Source organism: Talpa europaea (assembly GCF_964194135.1).
Source record: "Talpa europaea genome assembly, chromosome: 6".
Lineage (NCBI taxonomy): Eukaryota > Metazoa > Chordata > Mammalia > Eulipotyphla > Talpidae > Talpa > Talpa europaea.
This window is the reverse complement of record NC_140072.1, coordinates 95,421,808-95,445,868: the sequence shown is the minus strand read 5'-3', so window position 1 is coordinate 95,445,868 and position 24,061 is coordinate 95,421,808. Positions and strand designations below refer to the sequence as shown.

General features: G+C 36.0%; 1 protein-coding gene across 1 annotated transcript in view; it reads right to left on the bottom strand.

The window, feature by feature from the left end:
- Positions 1 to 24,061, bottom strand: part of MIPEP (mitochondrial intermediate peptidase) — a gene marked incomplete at both ends in the record, with an annotated part of 150,438 nt that overhangs the window by 80,441 nt on the left and 45,936 nt on the right. Inside the window, 2 exons of the mRNA XM_084235308.1 lie at positions 21,569 to 21,678; positions 22,817 to 23,021. Of these exons, the coding sequence (XP_084091434.1) occupies positions 21,569 to 21,678; positions 22,817 to 23,021 (315 nt within the window). The remainder of the gene's footprint in view (positions 1 to 21,568; positions 21,679 to 22,816; positions 23,022 to 24,061) is intronic.

Below are 24,061 nucleotides of genomic sequence, written 5' to 3'. Positions count from 1 at the left end.
CTGAGTACTGGCTTCAAGCTAGCCACCAGCTTCCTTTGTCCCTAACAGGAGAGTTAGTCTCTCCTTTGAAGCTAGGCTTTAACTTCTCTTTAGCTATAAAGGCTCTGTGTGTGTGTGTGTTTCTAGATCTGGATAATTTGCAGCAGTTCGCTGTTTCACCTTCTACTTTTATGTTCCAGACAGCTTCTTTTCTTAAATCTAAGTCATCCTCTGATAGCTTCAATTTTGTTTTTCTACTACTTCCTCACCTCTCTCGGCCTCCACATTACTGAAGTAAATTAGGGCTTTGGTCGGGATTAGGCTTAAAGGAATGTTGTAGCTGGTTTGATCTATCCAGACCACTAAAACCTTCTCCATATCAGCAATAAGACTATCCCAATGTCTTACTGGGGTAGCATTTTTAATTTCCTTCAAGAACTTTTCCTTTTCATTCACAACTTGACAAATTGTTTGGCACAAGAGGTCTAGTTCTGAGCCCTTGTTAACTTTCAATATGCCTCCTCACTAAGCTTAGTCATTTTTAGCTTTTGATTTAAAGTGAAAGACATGCAACTCTTCCTTTCATTTGAATACTTGAACCACGATAAGGTTATTAATTCACTAAATTTCAACATTGTATCTCAGGGAATAGGAGATGAAGAGAGGTGGGGAAGACTGGTTGGTAGAGCAGTCAGAACACACAAAACATTTATTAATTAAGTTCTCCATCTTATATGGGCAGAGTTTGAGGCAGTCGCCAAAAACAGTTACAATGGTAACATCAAAGATCACAGGTCATCACAACATATATAAATAATGAAAATGCTTGAAATATTGGAAGAATTAACAAACGTGATATAGAGACATGAAGTGAGCATGTAATATTGGAAAAAATGGCAACAGTAGATTTGCTGGATACAGGGACACTACAAACCTTCAATTTGTTAAAAAAAAAAAAAAGTAAGAGGAAAGTAAAAAAAAAGACAATATATACAAAGTATGATAAAGCACAATAAAGTGAAGTTCAATAAAATGAGGTGTGCCTGTAGTTTTATTTTAGACACAAAAGAAATATTATCATTGAACCAACAAAAACAATGCAAACCACCATGGAAAAGTACTATATTCGGCATGAAGGACAAGAAAACAATGAACAAAAGGGTAGGATGCCTGGTCTCAGGAGCCTCACAGGGTAACATTACCCATGTAAGCACAATTTTGAAGAATTTTAACAGTAATGAGTCCTAAGAAGAAAAAGCAGTGATGGGTGGCATGAGAACCATAACCTAGAAAGACTTAACTAAAGAATTAACATAGAAGTAAGGTTTGCAAAATGACCAGGCATTAACTAGAGATGATTAGGGAGTTAACTAGCATGTAGATAACTAGATTTGCAAAGTGACTTGGGGTTAACTCAGACCACAGGCAGAAAGAAGCATTTCAAGCAGAAGAAATTACATATGCAAGAGAAAAAGATTCTGTTGATTGCAGTGAAGACACTGGACAGAAGGAAAGCAGGAGTAGATTAGGAAAACCCATTTAGGATTCTATAGTTAGTGGACCAGTCACACATATCCTCATTAACCTAAGCAGGAGCCAAAGTGATGGTACAAGGGCATAATTAGAGACCACAGAGGTGAGAGAGAGAGAGAGACAGCAATTAAAAGAGGAAACAGCAGTAGCTTAAGAAGTGGCTGAGAAATATAGAGAGTGAGGGCAATATCTATAGGGAAGAAATAGAGGTAGATATTGTTTCAGGTTGGAAAATGCTTAAACAGGCTTAGGAGATGCTAATGCTAATTATTCATAACAGGACAAATAGTAAAGATGTAGGAAACAGAAGAGACAATGAGAGCATATGTTCCCCAGAAGGCAGGAAGAAAAGCTGAACAGATCACAGAGAGAGGAGGCTGGGTGGTGGACTTTCCTATAGGCTATGTGCTCTTGGTGAAGATGGGAAGAACTGTTGGGAAGGCACTGGATTCCGAGAGTTAAGGGGGTAAGAGAAAGTTGTGGTGCATGGTCCATTGAGAGATGAAGAATCACAGCCCTGGAGAGTCCTGAGATTCCCATCTAACCTGGGCAGACTTCTTGCAGTGCAGATGAGAGAGGGAGAAGTAAAAGTGGATGAGGAAGAAAGTCAGGGGAGCAGTGGGGAAAAAGGGAGCAGTAGAGCAGTGGCACAGCACCCCTGCTGTAGGGAGATGGAGAGAGAACCTCTCCCCACCGTAGAGGTTAGGCATTTTTGAAAGCATTATGATTTCTGCTCTGTAGACAATTCTACAGAGAATTGTCAAGCAATCTGTCATCAAGAACTAGAGCTAAGATCCAAACTCAACATAACCCTTTCCATTCAGAAGTAGCTGACTTATTTAGAGGCTAATATCTTAGACATTCAAATCCATAGAGGAATGGCAAACATTAAAGGGGCATATTTACTGACACTTAACTCTTTCTTTGTTATGTTAACAGTACAACAAGAGATATATATAAAAAAAAAAAAGAGCATGTAAGAAAACAGACAACTAGAAAGTTTATTGAAAATTATATATTCAGGGCCTCCCCGGTGGTGCAGCGGTTGAGCGCTGGGTTGCGAAGCTGCCCACAGCCTCTGCAGCGCCAGTTCGATCCCCGGCTGCTCCCCAGCCACTGGAGGAGGGTCCCACATGGCGCGCAGACCTCTCCTGCCGCCCGCTGCTCCCCTCAGCAGTGTACTTCGGTCCTTCTGCCTGCTCTGCTCCCCGCTCTGGCTCTGGTGAATTCTCTCACCCTCCCGCGCTTCTGACTGTACCCAGTGCTTGTATGTATAAATAAATAAATAAATAAATAAATAAATAAATAAATAAATAAATAAATAAATAAACAAAATAAATCTTTAAAAAAAAGAAAATTATATATTCAAAAAACCACATGGCAAAACAGGTGAAGAGGGTCAAAAGGCACAAGCTTTCAGTTATAAAATAAACAAGTCTTAGTAATGTAATGTACATCAAATTAATCCAAGTTACTAATACTGTATTGCATGTTTGAAAGGTGCTAGGAAAGTAGATCGTAAAAGTTCTCACTACAAGAAAAACAATTTTGTTTGGGGATATGTGTTGATGGGTGTTAACCAGACTTAAGGAGGTAATCACTTTGCAATATATACAATTTATGAATCATCATGTTGATATATCAATTTTTAAAAAAGGTCTATTATAGTTATAATAATGTTGCCCTTTGGGGAAATGAGTATACCATCGCCAGTGACGGTTGCATGGGAGCTCTAATAACTTTTGCAACTTCTGCGAATCTATAATGACTTCAAAGTAAAAAACACACAAAAAAAATCTCCCAAAATTATGTATTCAAGGTCCACTATATATATATATATATATATATTATAATTAATACAAAGAATGCTTACCATAAATACAAGGAAATGAGGTAAACACATAGTTCAAAGAACAGAATAATCACTAATCCATCAAATCACAAATTAAATAACACACTTGCCTTACGTATGGTGTAAATAGTAAAACATGTTTTTTAATCTAGTTTGGTGTTTAGTCAATTGAAATTAATATATATGTTCCATTTCTGGGAGTAGAGTTATTCGTTAGTCCCTTAGAAAATGTGTCCACTTTTAAGACAACAATAGATAAAATAAAAACTTAAATACCATACAAATTTTCTTTTTAAGTTATATGTAATTTTTCAAATAAACAGTATTTAGAAATTAAGGTCTTGAACTTCAAATTAGAAAAATGTGTCATGGTCAAGATTTTCTTTTCTTCACTTTACCAATAAAAGTCATGATAACCAATAATGAAATAATGCCATTTTTCCTGTCATTCCAAAAGTGGTTGTAACTTCAGAGTCACGCAGATGTTTCATATTATTGCCTTCCAAAGTTAATACTTTCACATCTGATATATCAAAGCAGCAGAGACTGAATATATCCAAGCTGACAGGTAACGAGCAACTACATATAAATGAAAATGCATTTAAAACACCTGAATCTCAGAAAAAAATTAATTAAAAAACAAAACTAGCAGGCAACTATAAATCATAGACATTCTGCAGGGGAGCAGAGGAGAGAGGCCAAAACAGGGGAAGGAAGAGCATAAGGGACTATGGTGATGGTTCACAGGTGAACTGGTGGGAATTTTATGGGGAATATACCTGAGAGGAGAAAGCAAACATTGTACAAAAGTGAACAATGATGTAAAATATATATATAAATAATAAAAACACCTGAACCTCAAACAATATTATAATTCCTTTCATTATATTAAAATAAAATTTAACAAAGTCCTGTTGGAAATAATAGCTCTTTCACTATACAATCAACCGCATCTTTTACCACATTCTACACTTCAATTTCCAAGGTAGAAAATAATCCCTTTTCACTGATTACCAGATTTCCTATGCCAATGATGATATATAGTTCTCAGTTCTTTCTAGGATCTGGACACTGCCATATTTACTTAGAGATTAAAGAGAATATTACCAGGGTATTAAGAATGCTATAAATTGAGGACAAATTTCAGATTAACTAATTAAGGCATAGTGTGATAGTGCAAGAAGTGATACCACTGGCGAACTCTTTCAGGCTGCTTCCAGATCTACCCACTGAAATGGCTTCTTCATGTCATCCCATAAATCCAGAAATACTACTCCTTCTGAGAACTCTTTTCTAGACCCCTTGGCAGAGAACTGAGAGCAAGGTCTGCGTTAAAATTAATGCCTGTCTGAATCTGAAATCCCTATTGTTATGGTATGTACAGGTATGGGAACCAGACAAAACTAGGTTTGAATTATAGCTCTGCCATATACCTGGCAGTGGAATAATGTCAAGCAATCCACCAACCTTCTCTAAGTCACATTTTCCTCATTTGCAAAATGTGAATGTCATCTTTTCACAGAATTGGTTGAGAGGTGTATTTTTAAAATGTATTATGTCAGGTTTTAACAGAATAAATGCTGAATAAATGGTATTATTGTTTACTGTTATTACAACTTGCTATATAATACAATTATTGACTGTGACAAACTTTATTGCACTGCTTATCTACATATTCTGTAAATATAGTCTGTTTCAAATTTGTAAATTCTTAGGAGGTAGGAATTACAGTTAGTTAAACAGTTCTTTCTCTGTAACACCTAACAATCAAGTTCTTAATGAGGCAATGTATTTTCATAGTTTCCTGTTTATAGTTTTTTCCATTTATAGAATAGCTAAATATGCTTAATAAAACACATATATGATCCCTAAAATTACCCAGCTTTAGAAGAGGATACTCTCTCCAACGAGGTGATTATTTTAAGGTTTTTAAAAGAACAATTGAAATGCTACTAAATTTCAGTATCTACCACAAAACTTGGTTGTTAACTCACATTCTCAAAATAATTTCTCGCTTTAAGTAGAATTGGTAAACAGTGAGTCAATTCTTCAGCTGTACGGTGCAATTCAAATTTAGAAAAGATGGGTATTAATCAGACAAAGTGCTTCTTCCACTTTATCTAATGTATCTCATGCCATAGATCTTAACAAACTTTAATAATTTATAAGAATGCTGATATAATTTTTATCTTTGCTTCTCTGTTTATAACATATCTTTTTTTCCTTTAGCTACCTTCAAGGTTTTCTCTTTGTCTTTGGTTTCCAGCAGTTTTATGGAGATGTGTTAAGGTGTGTTCTTTTTGTAATTTATCCTGCTTAGAATTCTGCAAATTTCTTTGATTGTGAACTCGATTTTCATTATTTTGGCAAATTCTCAGTCATTATCATTTCAAATTTTCTTCTGCTTTGTTATCTTCTGTTCTCCTTTGCTGAACTACAACTTCATGTATGTTACACTGTTTGATACCTAATGTTCTTGGATGCACCCCTTTTTGTTTCCCGAACATTCCTACTCTTTTGCCCACTTTGTATTTTAGTTTGTATAATTTCCATTGACCTATATTTAAGTTCACTGATTCTTTTCTCAGTTGTGTAAAATACAGTGATGACTTCCCAAAGATATTCTTCAGGGCCTCCCCGATGGTGCAGCAGGTTGAGCACTGCGCTGTCAAGCTGTCCACAGCCTCTGCAGTGTGGGTTCGATTCAGGCCGGCCAGGGAGCAACCCACATGGCACTGCAAACCTCTCCTGCCTTGCCCGCTGCTCCCCACAGCAGTGTCCTTGGTCCATCTGCCTGTTCTGCTCCCCACTCTGGCTCTGGTGAATTCTCTCACCCTCCTACACCTCTGGCCTGTACCCCAGTTCTTGTATAAATAAATAAATCTTTAAAAAAAAAGATTTTCTTCATATAAGATGATATCATGGCTTTATTTCTTGCATTTCCATTTGAATGTTCCATATAGTTTTCATTTCTCCTCCCCATTTACATATGTTATCTACCTTATTCGGGATATCATTTTACAGAAGTATTTAAATCCCTATCTGATGGTTACTTTAAAGTAATTCCAGTAATTAGTTATTTTAGTCTCTGAGCCTAATTCTGTCAATTTCTTTATTTCTGAACAGAGAGGCAGGAATTGGTGCTGTTCTGACAGCAGCAATCAATCACCTTCTATAGACCAGTAACAATGAGGAATATTCTGTGTGATTACCTAGTCCACTCCTATTATTTCTCATGAGGGCCTGGTGGAGGCTGATGGAAAAGAGCATACATATTAAGGTAAACTTCCCCTACAGCAGGGCCCTTAGTTATTCCAGACTGTAAGCCAATCCACAGTTGGTCTCCAACAATTTGTTAAAATGATATCTGATTTCTCCTTATCCCTTTGTAGGTAGCCAGAGCTTCTACATTTTTGGAAGATTTTAGAAATAGTGTCAAAAAACTACACAAGCTTTAGCAAACTTGGCATTACTAGAGTTTTCTGAATGTTTCTGTATGAGTTTAACTTGTAAGCATGCAACCTCATAAATTTACCAGATATTTTCTATCACTTCACAATCTCACCAGTCTAATTTCAATAATGTTATATTAAAAGTTTGGCACCAAAGTATTACAGTTAAGTCACTGCAATAAAATATCTTGTTTTATTTATGGCCATTTAGAAAATTTATTATAGTAGAAGCTACATAAATATTAAAAGTTAAGACATTCTCTGGTACAAACCCTGTTATGGTAATAATTCAACCTCTCCTGAAGCAAAGAACGCCTACCATTGCTATCCCCAGGGAACATGTTGGATCTAATGATATAAACTTGTTGAGACATGGTTGTCCAAAGCAAGAAAAGTCTCCTGAGGCAGAGAGCCAAGCACCAAAGCTGTTCAGACTACAAGTCAGCAGCTTCAACTTCGCAGCTTGATCCTATACCCCCCAAAGTACTAAATCTCCACATGTGTCTATAACGGGAATAAAACTGGATTCAGCATGTCTTAACTAGTCTGTTTTGTTATTAACCAGTAATCCAGATGGCATAAAATCAATCAACAAAATCAAATGCTGCCTGCACCCAATGAAACAAAATCTCAGCTCTAAATCCATGGGAAATGACATTACTCTAACTTACCTAATTCTTAGTGTTGTTTTCTAACTAAGATGATATGAGATGAAAGACCTTCAGAAAGGCTAATATATTATCAGACTCACTGACAGCAGACAGAAACAGAATTTACATGGCTTTCAGTTTTACTAGGACTTCAAGTTAGATAGGGCTAACTTTCCATTTTTCCTTAAAAATCTGAATAATACCTATCATATTTATAGTTTGCACACATTATTAAACTTAACTAGAATTTTTTAGTTAAGTAGGGAGGTATTAATTTTAACTTCTAAGTTTTAAATTTTTATTTTATAAAACAGAACAGTAAAGTCGCAGACAAGCTGAGTGACTGATCTGAGGTCACCTGTACATGGTAGCAAGGCCGGGTCAGTCTGGTCTCTGCCTTCAGTTCAACGTGCTTGTCTAGACATAACTGAGAAGCATTAAAGCTGAAAATAAACTTTCAAAGCAACCTAAACCTGACAAAACTAATCTGGTTCTAGTTGCACTATAATTTTTACCTCCAATCCTTATTCATATCACCTGCAAGAGACTGACAGGAGATGATTTATTACAAGTCTATATGTCTCCTTGGAAATAGATCTAAAGCAATTTTAGCCCTGGGCTGACTTTCAGAAACTAAGGCAACAAACTAAATCTGATAATGACGCAGCGCAGAACAGTACTAAAATGAAAGCACTAGAATTGTATTAAAAATAACAGCTACAATGGAAATGGGTCTGTTATTTTATGAGACATGTTATATAGAAGTATAAGCCATTTCCTACCATATTAAGAGCTTTTTAACTAAAAAAAAATGAAAGAAGAAAACACCCAGAATGTTATGATATTGATTTGCATGACTTTGACAGAACCTTAAGGAAACTCTGTTGTGAAACTAATGAATCTGACTATTCCCATGTCACTATTGTGTGATCTTTGACAAATTATTCCAACTTCTTAAAGCTCAGTGTCTGCAAAGCATAGATGATTTACATCAGCTATTCTTATACAGATTAAATAAGAAAACACATAAATAACAAATGTTAATTTTGATTGCTTATTGTTCAATATATTATTAGAAATATAACTAGAGCAACAAACACTCTAGTGTAGTGCCTAGCAGACAAAACTACAGTAATAATTAGGTTCTCTCAAAAACTAATTGACTGTATTTGGTGATTAGTAAGATAGTGGGGCTTACAAAATTACCATAAAATTTTTGACTTTTGGGCAGAAGAGCTAAAAAGAAACTTCTCCAAAGAGGAAATGCAAATGGCCACCAGGCATATGAAAAAATGTTCAACTTCACTTGCAATCAGGGAAATGCAAATCAAAACTACCATGAGATACCATCTCACACCAGTGAGAATGGCACATATTAAAAAAAATAGCAACAACAAATGTTGGCGGGGATGTGGAGAGAAAGGAACTCTTCTGCACTGCTGGTGGGAGTGCAAATTGGTCCAACCACTAGGGAAAGCTGTGTGGAGATTCCTCAACCTACTAAGATAGAGCTTCCATAAGATCCAGCAATTCCACTCCTAGGTATTTACCCAAAGGACACAGAAACATTAATTCCAAAGAGCACCTGCACCCCTATGTTTATAGCAGCACAATTTATAATAGCTAAGCTTTGGAAACAACCCAAATGCCCAAAAACAGATGACTGGATCAAGAAGATGTGGTACATATACACCATGGAATATTACTCAGCATTCAAAAAAGATAAACACGTGCAATTTGCAGCAACATGGATGGAGCTAGAAGGGATCATGCTCAGCGAAATAAGCCAGAAAGAAAAAGAAAAATACTGGATGGTCTCACTCATAACAGGAATCTTGAAAACCAAAATAAGGGATCAGAAATAAGAGTAACTATAAGAAAGAAAAAAATCAAAATCAACAAACAACTATGAACCAGAGACACACTTGGGGCGGGGGCAGGGAAAGGAGGGATTGGGGTCAAAATCAGGGGGTTGCAATTGTATGGGGAATATAAAGATAAAAAAAATAAATTTTTAAAAAATCATAAAAATAAATTTTGACTTAAATACAAAAAGTATCATGAAAATTAAGGTTCAGAAAGGCTAATATATTATCAGGCATACTGACAGCAGACAGAAACAGAATTTACATGGTTTTCAGTTTTACTAGGACTTCAAGTTAGATAGGGCTAACTTTCCATTTTTCTTTAAAAATCCCAGTAATACCTACCACATTTATAGTTTGCACATATTAAACTTAACTAGAATTTTTGAGTTAAGTAGGGAGGTATTAATTTTAAGTTTTAAATTTTTATTTTAGACATGAGAGAAAAAAGAAAGAGACATGAGAGAAAAAAGAAGAGTTTATACTTTTATACATCTAATAAAATATTCCCAAAATCTAGTGGGCAAAATTTGATAAAATGACTTATAAGGAAAATATTTGACATGACTATCCATAGCCATAAATGATGTGATTACACATTTATCTACACTCATTGGATATAGAACACTGACAATGAAGCCTCATGTAAACTATGGACTTAGAGTAATTATGATGTGCCAATGTAGGTTCATCATTTTTAATAACTATACTATTATGATAGAGATGTTGACCTGGGGAAAATTCTGCATTTGAGGGAACAAGAGGTATATGGGAAATATCTTTACCTTCTTAATTTCCCAAGGAAACTAAAACTGCTCTCAATAAATGAAGGCTTAATCATTGTATAGAACTAAAGGGAAAAATGATATATCCATCATGTTAGTAAAAGGACACCTCTCAATTCTGGCTACAATAAAAAAATTATTTACATATCAAAAATCTAAAGAACACAATAAAGTATTGACTTAATCAGCTTATGTGAAACTCTAGACACAACATTAGAAAATGTAAATGTACTCAAGCACAAACTGAACATCTCCAAAAATCTGTCGAAATACTAGGCCATAAAATAAGTATCAGTAACTGTAAAGACTACCAGTGAGACTAATTAACAAGATATCAATAATAAAAATGATAACTACCCTGTAAGAGCTCAAATTTTTTAAGTTACATCTCTAAAGCCCTTGTTGGTCAAAGTGGAAATTAACAATGGAATTAACAATTTGTATAAAAACTGTGGCATGCAGGTTAAGTACTACATCGCACAATTTAAAAATTATAGATATGGATATACAACATCAGTAATTCAATTTAAACATTACTGGAGAGTCACATCACTTAAATAAAGCAGAAAAAAGTAGAAAGAAGAAACATGTATGAGTTTTGAGAGAGAAATGATAGATTGTACTGAATATGGTTGTATTTATAGATAATTCAAAATAAATTTTTTTTGGTGTAAAAAAAATTTATAGCATTAAAATTAGTGCATATAAAGCAGAAAATTGATTAAGTACCCATTTAAGGAAATTTGGGACGGAAAAAAGGAGGAAGGTGAGAAAAATAACAAAAACAGAAACTAACAAACTAAAATAACAAAATAGGCTACAAAGCGTTATCATTACTTCTTTGAAAATACTAATAAGATAGACAAGCCTCTGCCAAGCCTAATAGAAAAAAAGAAAGAATAATATTAGTAATGAAAAGGACATAACTACAGATTTAACAGGATTTGAAGGATAAAAGAATGCTATAAATAACTTTAGCCAATAAACTTGAAAACAGATCAAATGGATAACTTTCTAGAAAATTACAACTTGCAAAGCTTACATAAGGAGAAAGCAAGACACCAAGACTCCCATGACTATTAAGGAATCAGTCTTTTAAAAATCTTCCCACAGAGAAAATAATAGACCCTGAATGGTTTTATAGATGAATTCTAACAAAATTTCAAGAGCAGATTATTATAATTTTACAAAAGTACTTAAAAGAAAAAAAAGTGCATTCAACGATGTAAAATGGCATTATTTAATACCAACACTAGCAAAGAACAATAGAACAAAAAAAATCACAAGCCAATCTCTATCATGAGTACAGATACAAAAATATATACAATATATTAGCAAATTGAAGCCACAACTGTATTAAAATATAATAACTAGGACCAAGAAACTTAATCCAGGAATGCAAAAGCAGCTTAACATGTAACACAAACATTGACAACATTAATGTATTTTTAAAAAGATTAATTTTATTGTCTCAAGAGATACACAAAAGTATTTGATAAAATGCAATACCCAGTAATGATTTAATAAAGCTAAAAGATTGTCTTCCTAAACGGCTTGCCCAACTTTTGTTAAACTTAGTTCTAGATACCCTACCTTCATAAAATTTTTTATTGCAGAAACATTGGTTTACATCATTGTGGATGAGAAATACAAGCTCTCCCCAATACTCGGTTATTGTTACCACCCCACAAACACACTTACCATCAAGACACCCATAATTCCCCACCACACACACACAATGGAATACTACTCAGCAATCAAAAAGTTAAATTCTTGCCATTTGTGGCAACATGGATGAACCTGGAGGTGCTTATGTGAAGTAAAATAAGTCAGAAAGAAAAAAACAAATACTGAATGGTGTCACCTATATGTGGAATATAAAGAAACCAAACAAAGGGTCAGATAAAGCCAAACTAATAACTAACCCTAGAAAGCTAACTATAGAACTGAGACTACCAAAAAAGGAAACAAGAAGAGGAAGTTCAAGAGCATGGTGAAGGGGGAAAACTACGGTGGGGAATTATGGGTGTCTTGGTGGTAGGTGTGGTTGTGGGGTGGTAACAATACCTGAGCGCAGAGAGCTTATATTTCTCATCCACAATGATATAAAACAATGTTACTGCAATAAAAAATTTTATTGGGACCTCCCTGGTGGCGCAAGGGGTTAAGACGCAGCCTATGAAGCTATCCGCAGCCACTGCAGAACCAGTTCGATCCCCGGCCAGGGAGGTGACCCGCATGGAGCAGCAAACCTCTCCTGTCTTGCCTGCTGCTTCCCTCAGCTGTGTATTTCAGTCAATCCGCCTGTTCTATTCCCCACTCTGTCTCTGGTGAATCCTTTCATCCCCACACCTCTGGCCTATATCCCAGTTCTTATATGCATAAATAAATCTTTAAAAAAAATTTATAAAGGTAGCGTATCTAGAACTAAGTTTAACAAAAGTTGGGCAAGCTCTTTAGGAAGACAATCTTTTAGCTTTATTAAAAGATCTTACAGAGAGATTAAGTCCTATTCATGAATTGGAAAAGCCATTCAGAGATACCTTTATATTTAATGCAATTCCAGGCAGAGTCTTGTCAGGTTTTCCAAGAAAATAGATAAAATGATTCTAAAATGTATATGAAAATAAAGGTCTAGACAAGGAATTTCTGAAAAACAAATAGAAAAAGCCTTGATAAAGCCATAGTAATAAAGACAGCATGGTATCGGTATCAGGACAGACAACAGTGGAATAAAAGAGAAATCCCACAAATAAAATATTGCATCTATGTAAGTACTTGGTATATCACAGTTCACTGGAGAAGGAATAAACGATGCTGGGACAATTGGTGAAGAAAGAAAATTAGATTTCTAATTTATACCAAACACAAATATAATATCCAACTTTATTACAGACATAAAGAGAAAGCATTCAAACTTTTAGAAAACATAAGAACACCTTTATGCCATTTGAGGATTTCTTCAATAAAATATAAAAAGCAATTAACTATAAAGATCAGAAATTTTTTAACTGCAAAATTCAAAAATATTACAATGAAGGCATGAAAACCATCAAAGGATTTCACAAAGAAAGTGAAGCCAAACCATAAACTGAGAGAAAATACATGCCTAACAAATGATTATTTTGTCAACATATCATGAATGCTGAGAAATCAATAAGAAAAAGACAAAGAAAATGAGCATTAAGACAAACAGGTATATGACCGAAGATAAAACAAACAATAAAAAGATGTTCAACTTTAAAAGTTATCAAGAAAAAATATTGCCAATTAGGGTCACAATAACATTATGTCTCATCACAAAACTGGTAAATTAAAACTTCTGACAACATCAAATGTTGATGAGGATGGGGGACCCATTGCTGAGAGAAGTACAAGTACAAACATTATCTCATCAACTTGAAGATGTTCATATCTCATAAGCCCAACAATTCTAATCTTGCACACATACATAATGTGAAAAATATAAACACGGTCACAGCATACTGGTGTGAACTAGCAAAAACCTAGAACGACCCATGTACCCAATGACCAAAAAATGGGTACATAAATGATGGTAATTTTTGCTGAATTTAAAGTAAATATACTGTAGCTATTGGACACCACTGATGACTCTTAGAAAAGCAAATTATAGAGGATTATAAGCAGTCTAGTACCATTTTTATAAAATTAAAAACAAATACCATAATGCTTAAGAAAAAATAACTTGTGCGATAAAAACTGTTTTTAAGCAAATATTAATAAGAAGTCAGGAGTCTATCTCCAGAGAGGAGTATGTGGCAGTATTGTACTTTTTAAATTGGGTGATAGTTTCATAGCTGTTCATTCTATATTTTGCAGTATCAAATAATAAAAAGTTTACTTGAGAGGCATCTCCTTTCTAATTATTTATGAGAAGCATCTACTGAACTGAAATCAGTTTCCTTACAAAAACCTCATCTCAGAATGTTCTCTTGTTCATCAATGTCACTGCATTATAAAACATGGAATATATAATACTCCATAGACACAGAGACGTGCTGGGGCTAGCAGCCCATCTTCATGCAATATGGTGAATGCAAAGAGGGTATATGGAGAAAGGTGGGAACAATGCAAGCACATGTGGGAGAGGGAGTGGGCTGGGAAATTACTACTTGGAGACAGAGGCAGATACTGCTGAAGAGAAATGGGGTGCTGTGATACTGTGAAAAAATAAGAAAGATACATTTCATCTTCATCCCTGGTTCCTGCCACAGAGAGAGCTTCTAAAACCCTGGGAATTTCCTGTGAAGTAGGACAGAAGCATGTTTTATTATTCATAAGCCCTTTTCGAGGATACCTGAGTTTACACTAATAAATGCCTCTTGGCTGTGAATGGAACCAACCAAGTGATTGGAAGGTTAGAACATTCAGCCCTATCCTCTACCTGAGAGCGGCTGGAGATTGATGCATCACCAGCAGACAAGGATCGAATCATTCAAACCCAGGTAATGAAGGCTTCAGAAAAATTTTAAAAACAGAGATTCAAAGATCTTCCAAGTTGGTGATTATATGGAGGTGCCAGGAGGCGGGTGTAGCTACAGAGTCTATGGAAGCTCTGTGCTTCTTCCTGAGGTACATTATTTCATTTTTAAAAAACTGGTAATCTAGTAAGTGAACCACTTTCTTGAGTTCTGTGGGCATTTTTTGCAAACTATAAAACCTGAGAAGGGTGGTAGGAACTTTCAATTTATACTGGACAGTCAGGAGCACAGGTGACAACCTGGATTTGTGACCTACATCTGAAATAGGAGAGCAGAGAAAACAATTTTGTGGAGCTGGGTATTAGCCACTGCAGTGTGTGCTAACTCCCGTTATTTTGCATCAAAACTGAATTAAGTAAAAGGGAGACAGTCCACCGAGAACTGGAAAAGTACTCGGTGTGGGAAAAACCTATACATATGTTGTTAAAAGTGTTAAATGTAGTAGAAACAGTAGTTCTTGTCTACAGTCCACATAAAAGTTTTGTTAGGTAGAACCAAAAAGAGTCATGGAATATGAAAAATTCAGAAGCAAAGGTTGCTCAGTGTTGTTGCAGTTCTGGACCCAAATTTGAATTACACCACAATTAAGCAGAAAGCAACCAGTCAGTCTCTCACAACTTTCATTTTTTATATCTGTTCTTTAAACACATAAATACTGCTCAGAGCCCCATCCTTGAGGAGAATGATTTGAACCTTGCTTCCAGTCTCTTGCCAAGTGGCCTTACATTAAGCTGATTCTTTTCTCAAAAACCAGTGGCATGTTATTTGCCTTTCTGTGACATCAGGTAGCAGGTCTATGTTCAGCAACAATGAGAGAAAGAAGCAAAGAACCTCTGGGCACTCCAAACAATCTGAGAGTCAGGGCCAGCCTAGTTTCCCCAAGGCGATGTGTAGAGGTGGGGTGTAAAGATCAGGTTTTTAGTCTATGTAACAGAAGTGCTAAGCGTTTTCAACTTTAATGACAGAGCTAGGACTACCTTATTTCCTTGACTCCAAGGCTTGTTTAAAAAAAAAAAGCACCTGTGATCTTATAACAGATGGGGGAGGGGGCATACTAATACTATGCCATCAGATATAAATAGCTAATAAGAGACTCCTATTCAAAATTATTAAAATATGATAAAAGCTGAATAATCTACTAAAATTAACTCAATAAATCAAAGATATGGCACCAAAAGCAAAAGCAACAAAAGAAAAATAGATAAACTGGACTATCTCAAAAATTTTAACTTCTATGTATGAAAAGAAAGAGTGAAAAGGCACCTATGAAATGGGAGAAAATCTTTGTAAAGCATGTCTGACAAGGGATTAATATCAAGATTAACAAAGAACTCACAACCAAATAAAACAATCACCCAATTAAAAACTGAGCAAAAGACTAGAATTCATATTTCTTTAAAGAAGAAACATGAATGTTCAATAAACCCATTAAAAGATACTCAATATCTGGTGAATCCTCTCACCCCCCCACACCTCTGGCTTGTACCCCAGCTCTTGCATGCATAAATAAATAAATCTTTAGAAAAAAAGAAAAAAAAGATACTCAATATCACTAGTTATTAGACAAATGAAAGTCAAAACCACAAGACACTACTATCAAAAAAATCAGAAAATAACAAGTGTTGGTGAGCTTGTGGAGAAATTAGAACCCCTGTGTGCAACAGTGCACAAGGTGAGAATGCAAAATAATGAAACTGCTTTAGAGAACAATATGGTGGTGTCTCAAAAATTAAAAGTAGAATTACAACATGATGCAGCAATTCTACTTCTGGTTATGCAGTTATGCATCGCTTAACAACATTTTAGTTGACTATGGATGGCATACACAAAGTTGGTCTTAATAGGTTATATCACAAAGGCTAGGTATGTAGTCGACTAAAACATTTAGATTTGTGTAATTACACTCCAGAGCGTTAACATAATGACAAAATTGCCTAACAACACATTTCTCAGAATGTATCCCCATTCTTAAAGCAACGTATGACTGCATGCTTATATACTCAAACACAAATGGGTATCTATACACCCATGTTCATAGCAGCATCATTTACAATATCCAAAAGGTGGAACAATCCAGTATCCATGAATGGATGAGTCAAAAAACAAAATGTGATCTATACATATAATAGAATATTATTCCACCTCACAAAGGAAGGACATTCTGACACATGCTACAACTCTGATCAACCTTAAAAACTAAGTGAGGGCCTCCCCTGGTGGCGCAGCAGTTGAGAGCTGGGCTGCAAAGCTGCCCACAGCCTCTGCAGCGCCGGTTCGATCCCCGGCCATTGGCGAGGGTCCCACATGGCGCGAAGACCTCTCCTGCCGCCCGCTGCTCCCCTCAGCAGTGTATTTCGTCAGTCTGCCTGTTCTGTTCCCCACTCTGGCTCTGGTGAATTCTCTCACCCTCCCGCGCTTCTGACTGTACACAGTGCTTGTATAAATAAATAAATAAATAAATCTTTAAAAAAAAAAACTAAGTGAAATAAGTCAGTCACAAGAGGACACATGCTGTGACTCCATTTATATGAGGTAGCCAGAGTAGTCAAATCCATAGGGAGAGAAAGTAGAATGGTGGCCTGGGGCTGGGGGAGAAGAAATGGGGAGGTATTGCTTAATAGATATATAGTTTCAGTTTTGCAAGAAGAAAAGACTTCTGTGGATAGTGATGATGGTAGCAGGCCAATGAGAATGCCCTTAATACCAATGAGTGCTACACTTAAAAAAATGGTAAAGGGGTCTCCCTGGTGGTGCAAGGGGTTAAGCACCACACTATGAAGCAATCCACAGCCTCTGAAGCATGAGTTCGATCCCCAGCCAGCTGGAGAGAAACCCACATGGCGAAGCAGACCTCTCCTGTCTTGCCCGCTGCTCCCCTCAGCAGTGTATTTCAGTCAGTCTGCCTGTTCTGTTCCCTACTTTGTCTCTTGTGAATCCTCTCATCTCCCTGCATCTCTGGCCTGTATCCCAATTCTTGTATGCATAAATAAATAAATCTTTAAAAAAAAATGGTTAAAATAGGGCCTCCCTGGTGGCACAGGGGGTTAAGACACAACCTATGAAGCTTCTGCAGTCTCTGCGGCATGAGTTTGATCCCCCAGCCAGCCAGGGAGCTACCCACATGGCGCAGCAGACCTCTCCTGACTTACCCGCTGCTCCCCTCAGCAGTGTACTTCAGTTGATTTGCCTGTTCTGTTTCCCACTCTGTCTCTGGTGAATCCTTTCACCCCCCACACCTCGGCCTGTACCCCAGCTCTTGTATGCATAAATAAATAAATCTTAAAAAAAAAAAAAAGGTTGAGATAGTAAATTTCACGTGGTTTTATCACAAATGAATTTTTTTCTCCAGAATGTTTAAGGAAGGACAAGTATCATGCTTCTAGAAGTGTGGGGCCATAAATAACTTTATGCTCACTGAGAGCAACTGGAAATAGCTGAGGCTGAAGGCTGGAACCAATAAGCACTGAAAAGGGACAGAAAATCCTTTAGCTCTTTAGAAGCCACAGGCCCCCAAATGCAGCCTGGGACTGAATGAATGCTGTGGGGCTACTCCATCAGACTGCTGGCTGAGTGATAATCTGGGACATTTTTTTCACATCAGCAGCAACAAAGATTTTACTGCTTCTATACTTGTGCCACTGATTTCGAAATTAATTTACAATAAACACCACTTTGGTTTTGATGTTGTAGCTTGTCAAGGCAGTTGTAAATCTCACATGAGCACCTCTGGTATTTGTTTTCTCTTGACAGGTGTAGGACACTTGCAAATCTGATAAGCATGCTTCTAATTCCTCTACCCCAAGGAATTCATTGGCTATCTTATGCTCTAGTTCAGAAAAAAATAATACCTGTGGGTGTTAATATGACATCAATATATTACCTTACTTTTGGGGTTCTCTGGAATATACCACATGATGATAAAAGAAAAAAAAAATCAGCCTTTCCTAACATGCAGCAGGATAGGAAATGAAGCATAAATACGCAGCCCTGTTATTCTTCTAGGCATTAATGTCATTTATTTACAAAGACTTTGGATTTTAGGGAATTAATTCTTTGTCCTTAAGGGTAAACTGCCCTTAAAATGAAAGCATCAAACCACTTGGTGTCTTAATTAATGACAAGAAGAGGCAAGCCCTTTGTGAAACTAAAGGTATTTACTCGCTTCTTGCCTTCTGGCACTCTTCCCACTCTTATGGAATCACAAAATTATTTTACATTCTTTAGAGACTGTGTCTGCAAGTCCCTTTAGCCCACTGGGCATGTCTTCTGACTGAAGCCTGAATGAATTCAAAGCAGCTTACTGCTTTCTTCGTATCACATCTAGTTTGAAGTATACTTTTGGACTTCAATGCTTTCTTGAAACTACCTTTTTCAAAAATGGTTTTGCTTACTGCAGAATTTAGTAGTAAAATAGGAATTGTCTTCTTTGGAATATTATACCACCCTCTGAGCAGTGGCTCTAACCCTTCTTTGTTCTTCTAATTAGTCTTTAACTAGTTAATATTTTTTAAAATGGACCTTACTGTTTATGGTGAATTTCAGCCCAAGATTTAAGTTTTTTGTCTTAAGTAATATTGTGAAAGTTTCAGGGTACTGTTTTACAGTCTTCTGTGTCCTATTCATGGCTGGTGTTTAGTGTTCTTAAAACTTAATTAAACTCCTCAGAAAGTTCCTAGGGATACTTTGTGGGGGGGCCTCCTGCTTTTCTCTCACAGGCAATTTCTAAACTCCCTCTGCTTCAACTGCTATCTCTATGCCAATTATTCCCACACATCTACAGTATCTATGTGATTCTGAATTTCTGTACTACAAACAGCCTTGGGACAGCAATGATGGTCAACTGACAAATTCAAAAACAACACTATTTCCTCCTTGCTCAAATAAGCCCTCTTCCAGAATTCTGTTCATGGAACTTGCATCTCTGACTTTCCCCCTTCCTTATACCTATAATCAAACTAGTCTCGAGTCCCTCCCATTAAGTCTCAAATAGCACTTGAATTCTGTTTCTCCTAATCACACTGACAGTGCCTTAGTTCTGGCCATGACCATCATTTGACCAAATGCATGCCTGCCTTCATGTAAGCCCTGCTGACAACCAGCAACAAAGCCACAAGTCCAAGGGTGGATTCTAGGGAAGCTATTTGCTAGATTCTAGGGAAGCTATTTGCTAAAGGCTAAGGAGAAAATGGATTCAGGCAGAATTTGTATGAAAGTCAGTAGCCAGAAAACAAGAGGAAGCATGATAGTAAAACCTAGTGTATACAATGTTGAGGGAAATCACTCTAGTCAAAAAGGTGATCTAGTAATGATCTAGTAAATGACTTGAAATAAAAAGGTATGCTAGGCCAAGAAGAGAGTACATATGGAAGCACATTGTAGAATTCTGCCCTAGTTCCCCTGAAATATAAAGGTCATAAGCACCAGGATGTTCTCTCACTTATTCTCATCTATTTTGGGGATGTCAAGAATAGTGTCTGGTACAAAATAAAACTCAGTATTTACTGACTGAAAGACCTATATATGTCCTCAGCATCTCCTCAGTAAATATTTTTTAAAGATATGGATGATGGTTACTGTGAGATGACTGGCAAACTGCCCCCTTCACATGAATTTTCAAGTTCCTTCAGCCTCTCCCAGGGTGCCCAGCAAGCTCATCAGGTTCTCCTTTGTGGTGATACCACCATGAGGGTAAGCTCTGCTCCAACAGGCCTATACTCTACCTCCCTTCAAGATGGGCAGAAGAGCAATTACAAAAGGAAAAGTTTAATTAAGTCTTCCTAATAATTCATGGACCCCAAAACGTGGAGCCAAGGACAATTATACTTTTGGATATGTTATGTACTTCCAGGTTATTAGCTGAGTCTGAATAATTCCCGGAGTAGTCTCTGCAGGTTAATGAATAAACAGCTAATTAGATCACAAATATTTCAATTTTGTCTTAATAAATATATTGATGCCCTCAAATTAGTTCTCCAAAACTTATTCATTATTCTACAGTTGACAGTAATAGTTAACATCAAATCCAAAAATAAGAAATGACCAAATTTTATTATACATCTGGAGGCAATCAGAAAACTCACAAATAAAGGTTGTTTAGGCTCTTCTTTGTCTGATTCCATTTATTTCCTCATTGATTTTCTTTTAGTACTTTTTCTTGGGCACAATTCCAAATGCTAAAGATTTAAAGATGAACTGCACTCATGGAAGTACATTTCAAGAGGGAAAACTCTTAACAAATGTGATATGAATAACCTAAGTTCTGAGAGAAGGGAAAGAATGTATTTTCCAAAGTGCACAGGGAGGGTCACCCACACGGAGCTGACAGTAACAATTACAACTAACTTGTAAAATAGCTGTCACTTACTCCTACTTTATAGACTTTAAAAATCATTAAAATTACAGCTATTATTTAAATCCAAAGCCTGAAATTAAGGATTATTCAGGCTTAGCACCATACGGATATTAAGTGTATTGAGGAATATGGCATGGTAATTCAGTTTTATGAAACAACAAAGATACACACCAAGATAGAAATATTCAGAGGCATAAAGAGAAAAGAGTAAAAGTTCTTTAGAAGTGAGCCAGGCTTGAAGACCTCTTCTACCAGAGAACTACTTTCCTCTTCTGGAAAACAGAAACTAGTACTTTCCTCATGGGATGGCTAGGATGGCAAAATGGGATATTAGTTGCATATGAAGAGCAGCTGTTTGTCAACACATGACTATGTGTCTATAGGATGGCAGAAAGAAAGAAGGAGGAAGCAAAGTAGAAGGGAGGGTAGGAAGGAGAGAAGGCAGGAAGAATGCGGTGGGAAAAACCCAGCACCAGCACTGTGACACTGACAAGGTCAAAGAATTCTAAGAAGGGGTTAAAAGTTCGATATTACCCAGCAGGTCTGAAAAACCAACCAACAAACTTAAAGAACAATACTACAATATTACTTCTCCTACCTGCCCAGTTTGATAATGTCTGGCAAATTGGTTCACCACTCGGTAATCATTTGCAAAGTACTCCATCAGGATAGAAGGAACCTCAGCAAAGTCAGTAGGACACCTGGTCCCTAAAATGGGGGGGAAAGAAAAAAGTTACCATGAATCATATCAACATGTTTATCTTCCTTTGTATGTACTCTTAAAACTTTTATTTGTACTTCTGATGAACTATGATTAAGCATTAATTCATTAAATCAATATTTTACTTTTATAAAATTATTATACATATTTACAGAAAAGTTTATTATAATTCAATATATTTTCCTATATGTCAAAAGTAAAACAAAATATTTGCACAGCTGGATAAAACACCTTGTAAAGCAATAGCTCACACCCTCTATAAACAAACCTATCCTCAGCTATTCTGGGTTATACATGAAACACAAATTAAAACATTCTTACAACTTATATAACATTTGTATTTAAGTCACTAAATTCTATCATCAAATGCTTTTATTCTTCATGTGTATTAAAAGCATTTTGTTTAATCCATTCATTGCCTTTTATAACAAAGTCAAATTCTCGAAGTAGAAAAGCAATGTCTTTAACTCAAAATTACTGAAACAACAAATCCTGCAATGGAACTTTTTCGGTGACATTTTATGTTTCTGTACAATCTTTTCAAATATCCTGTCCTCCCCAAAATACTACATGTAAACTTAGTAAATACTGATTGCCAACAATTTACCAGGTTAAAGATGACCACACAAAATAGCTTAAGACTTAGAGATGAAACAAGAGGAAAATCTATAATATCATCAAATAAGGCTACATATCAGCATATAAAACTAATAACAAAACTATATTGTCTGATAGGAGGAAGATATAAGAAATAAAAGCATTTTTAAGAAACTTGTTATGTTGATTTTTGATAAAACGAGGCAACGTATATTCACTTTTTCACTCACTAACTCTGTGCTAGGTACTAAGATACATATTTAATCACAAACACATAAGCTATAAAAGTAATTCCATGTAGAACACTTGTATTTGTACAGCACAAACTCAAAAGACAGACCACTAAGAACTTGTTAACAAAGAAGGAAAACACATAAGAAGATCAAGATTGCATAACTGGAAGGGCAAGATGCGGGTAAATGACTACAGAACATCATTAACTGATCAGATTTTCTAAATAAAAAGCTCTTTTCCTAATTTCAAATAAAACATGCTTTTAAAGGATCACTATAAATGTTGATGGCTCACCAGTGACATGCTGGTAACGAGTGCGTCCCAGCATAGAATGCATGGCATGTCCCATTTCATGGAAAAGATTTTCCATCATTCCAGGAGTTAATAAAGTTGGTAAATTCCTTGAGGAGTGGGGGAGATTCAGCATAAGAACTACAACTGGAAGTTGATAGTCTCCATCTTCCTTTAGTCTGCCTCCACGGATTGTAAAATGGCAATCCTTTAAGAATCAGAAAACTTAGCAGTATTAGATAAAGGGCAAAAATATGTAAATTCAAGTTTTAACTTAATTCTATCCTTACTCTGGTCTTTTAATCATAGATACTTTTTCCAACACATTTTGTTTTGCTAAAATTTTAATATTTTAAAACACCATTAATATATTCAGCTTGCATTGATGAATTCATTCATTCTCTACAAAAATATGCATTGAAGTGATATGACAGCAGTTGCTGAAAACAGTCATCAAAGAGCTAAGAGCCACACTCTCAAGACATTCATAAACAAGTAAGAAGGGACAGGCTTTGAGCTCTTGGGGAAAAGGCCACTACTATTAATTGAAGCCCTTCCATGTGTCAAGCAATTAGCTAGGAAAAATTTCCATATCTATTATGTTCATCACTTGGAAATGATGACTCTAAACTATGACAGAACAAGCAATCTGGAGTAACTTCCACTATAACAGGATGAGATTCACAAACATTTGATCACATATTCTTCACAACAAGCCTTGAAGTAGTATCTCATTTTTCAGATGAGAAAACTGAAACTGATCTTGGGAATGCTGCCATGTGTTCAACACACATGGCTAGAGCTGCTATATCTGGGATTGAGCCTAGGCCAACTATCAGGAGTCTAGGCTTCCAATCACTAAACTGAAATTCTGCAGCAGCCACTAAAGCAAAGAAGAGAACATAGAACTCAGTGTCCTATGACCTAGACCAGAATTCTTAGAAGGAAAGAGTTTCATCTCTACCTTGTTAAATGCCAGAAGAGATGCCCTGTTTTTATAAGCTCACATTTGTTAAAATACTTTTGAAGGTGTAGATCACCATTCAAATATAAAGTGCCATTATTTCTATTAGGACATACAACCTGAGCTCTTAACATTAGCCATCAAATGCTGAAGCCAAGTGACTGGCAAGCCTGGTGTGCAACTATAGTAAAGGAAATAAACTTCATATTCCACCTAAGGAGAGAACTGATGATTGATAAAGTTTTCAAATAGACAAATTTTCTACAATTTTAAACTAGGTCTTT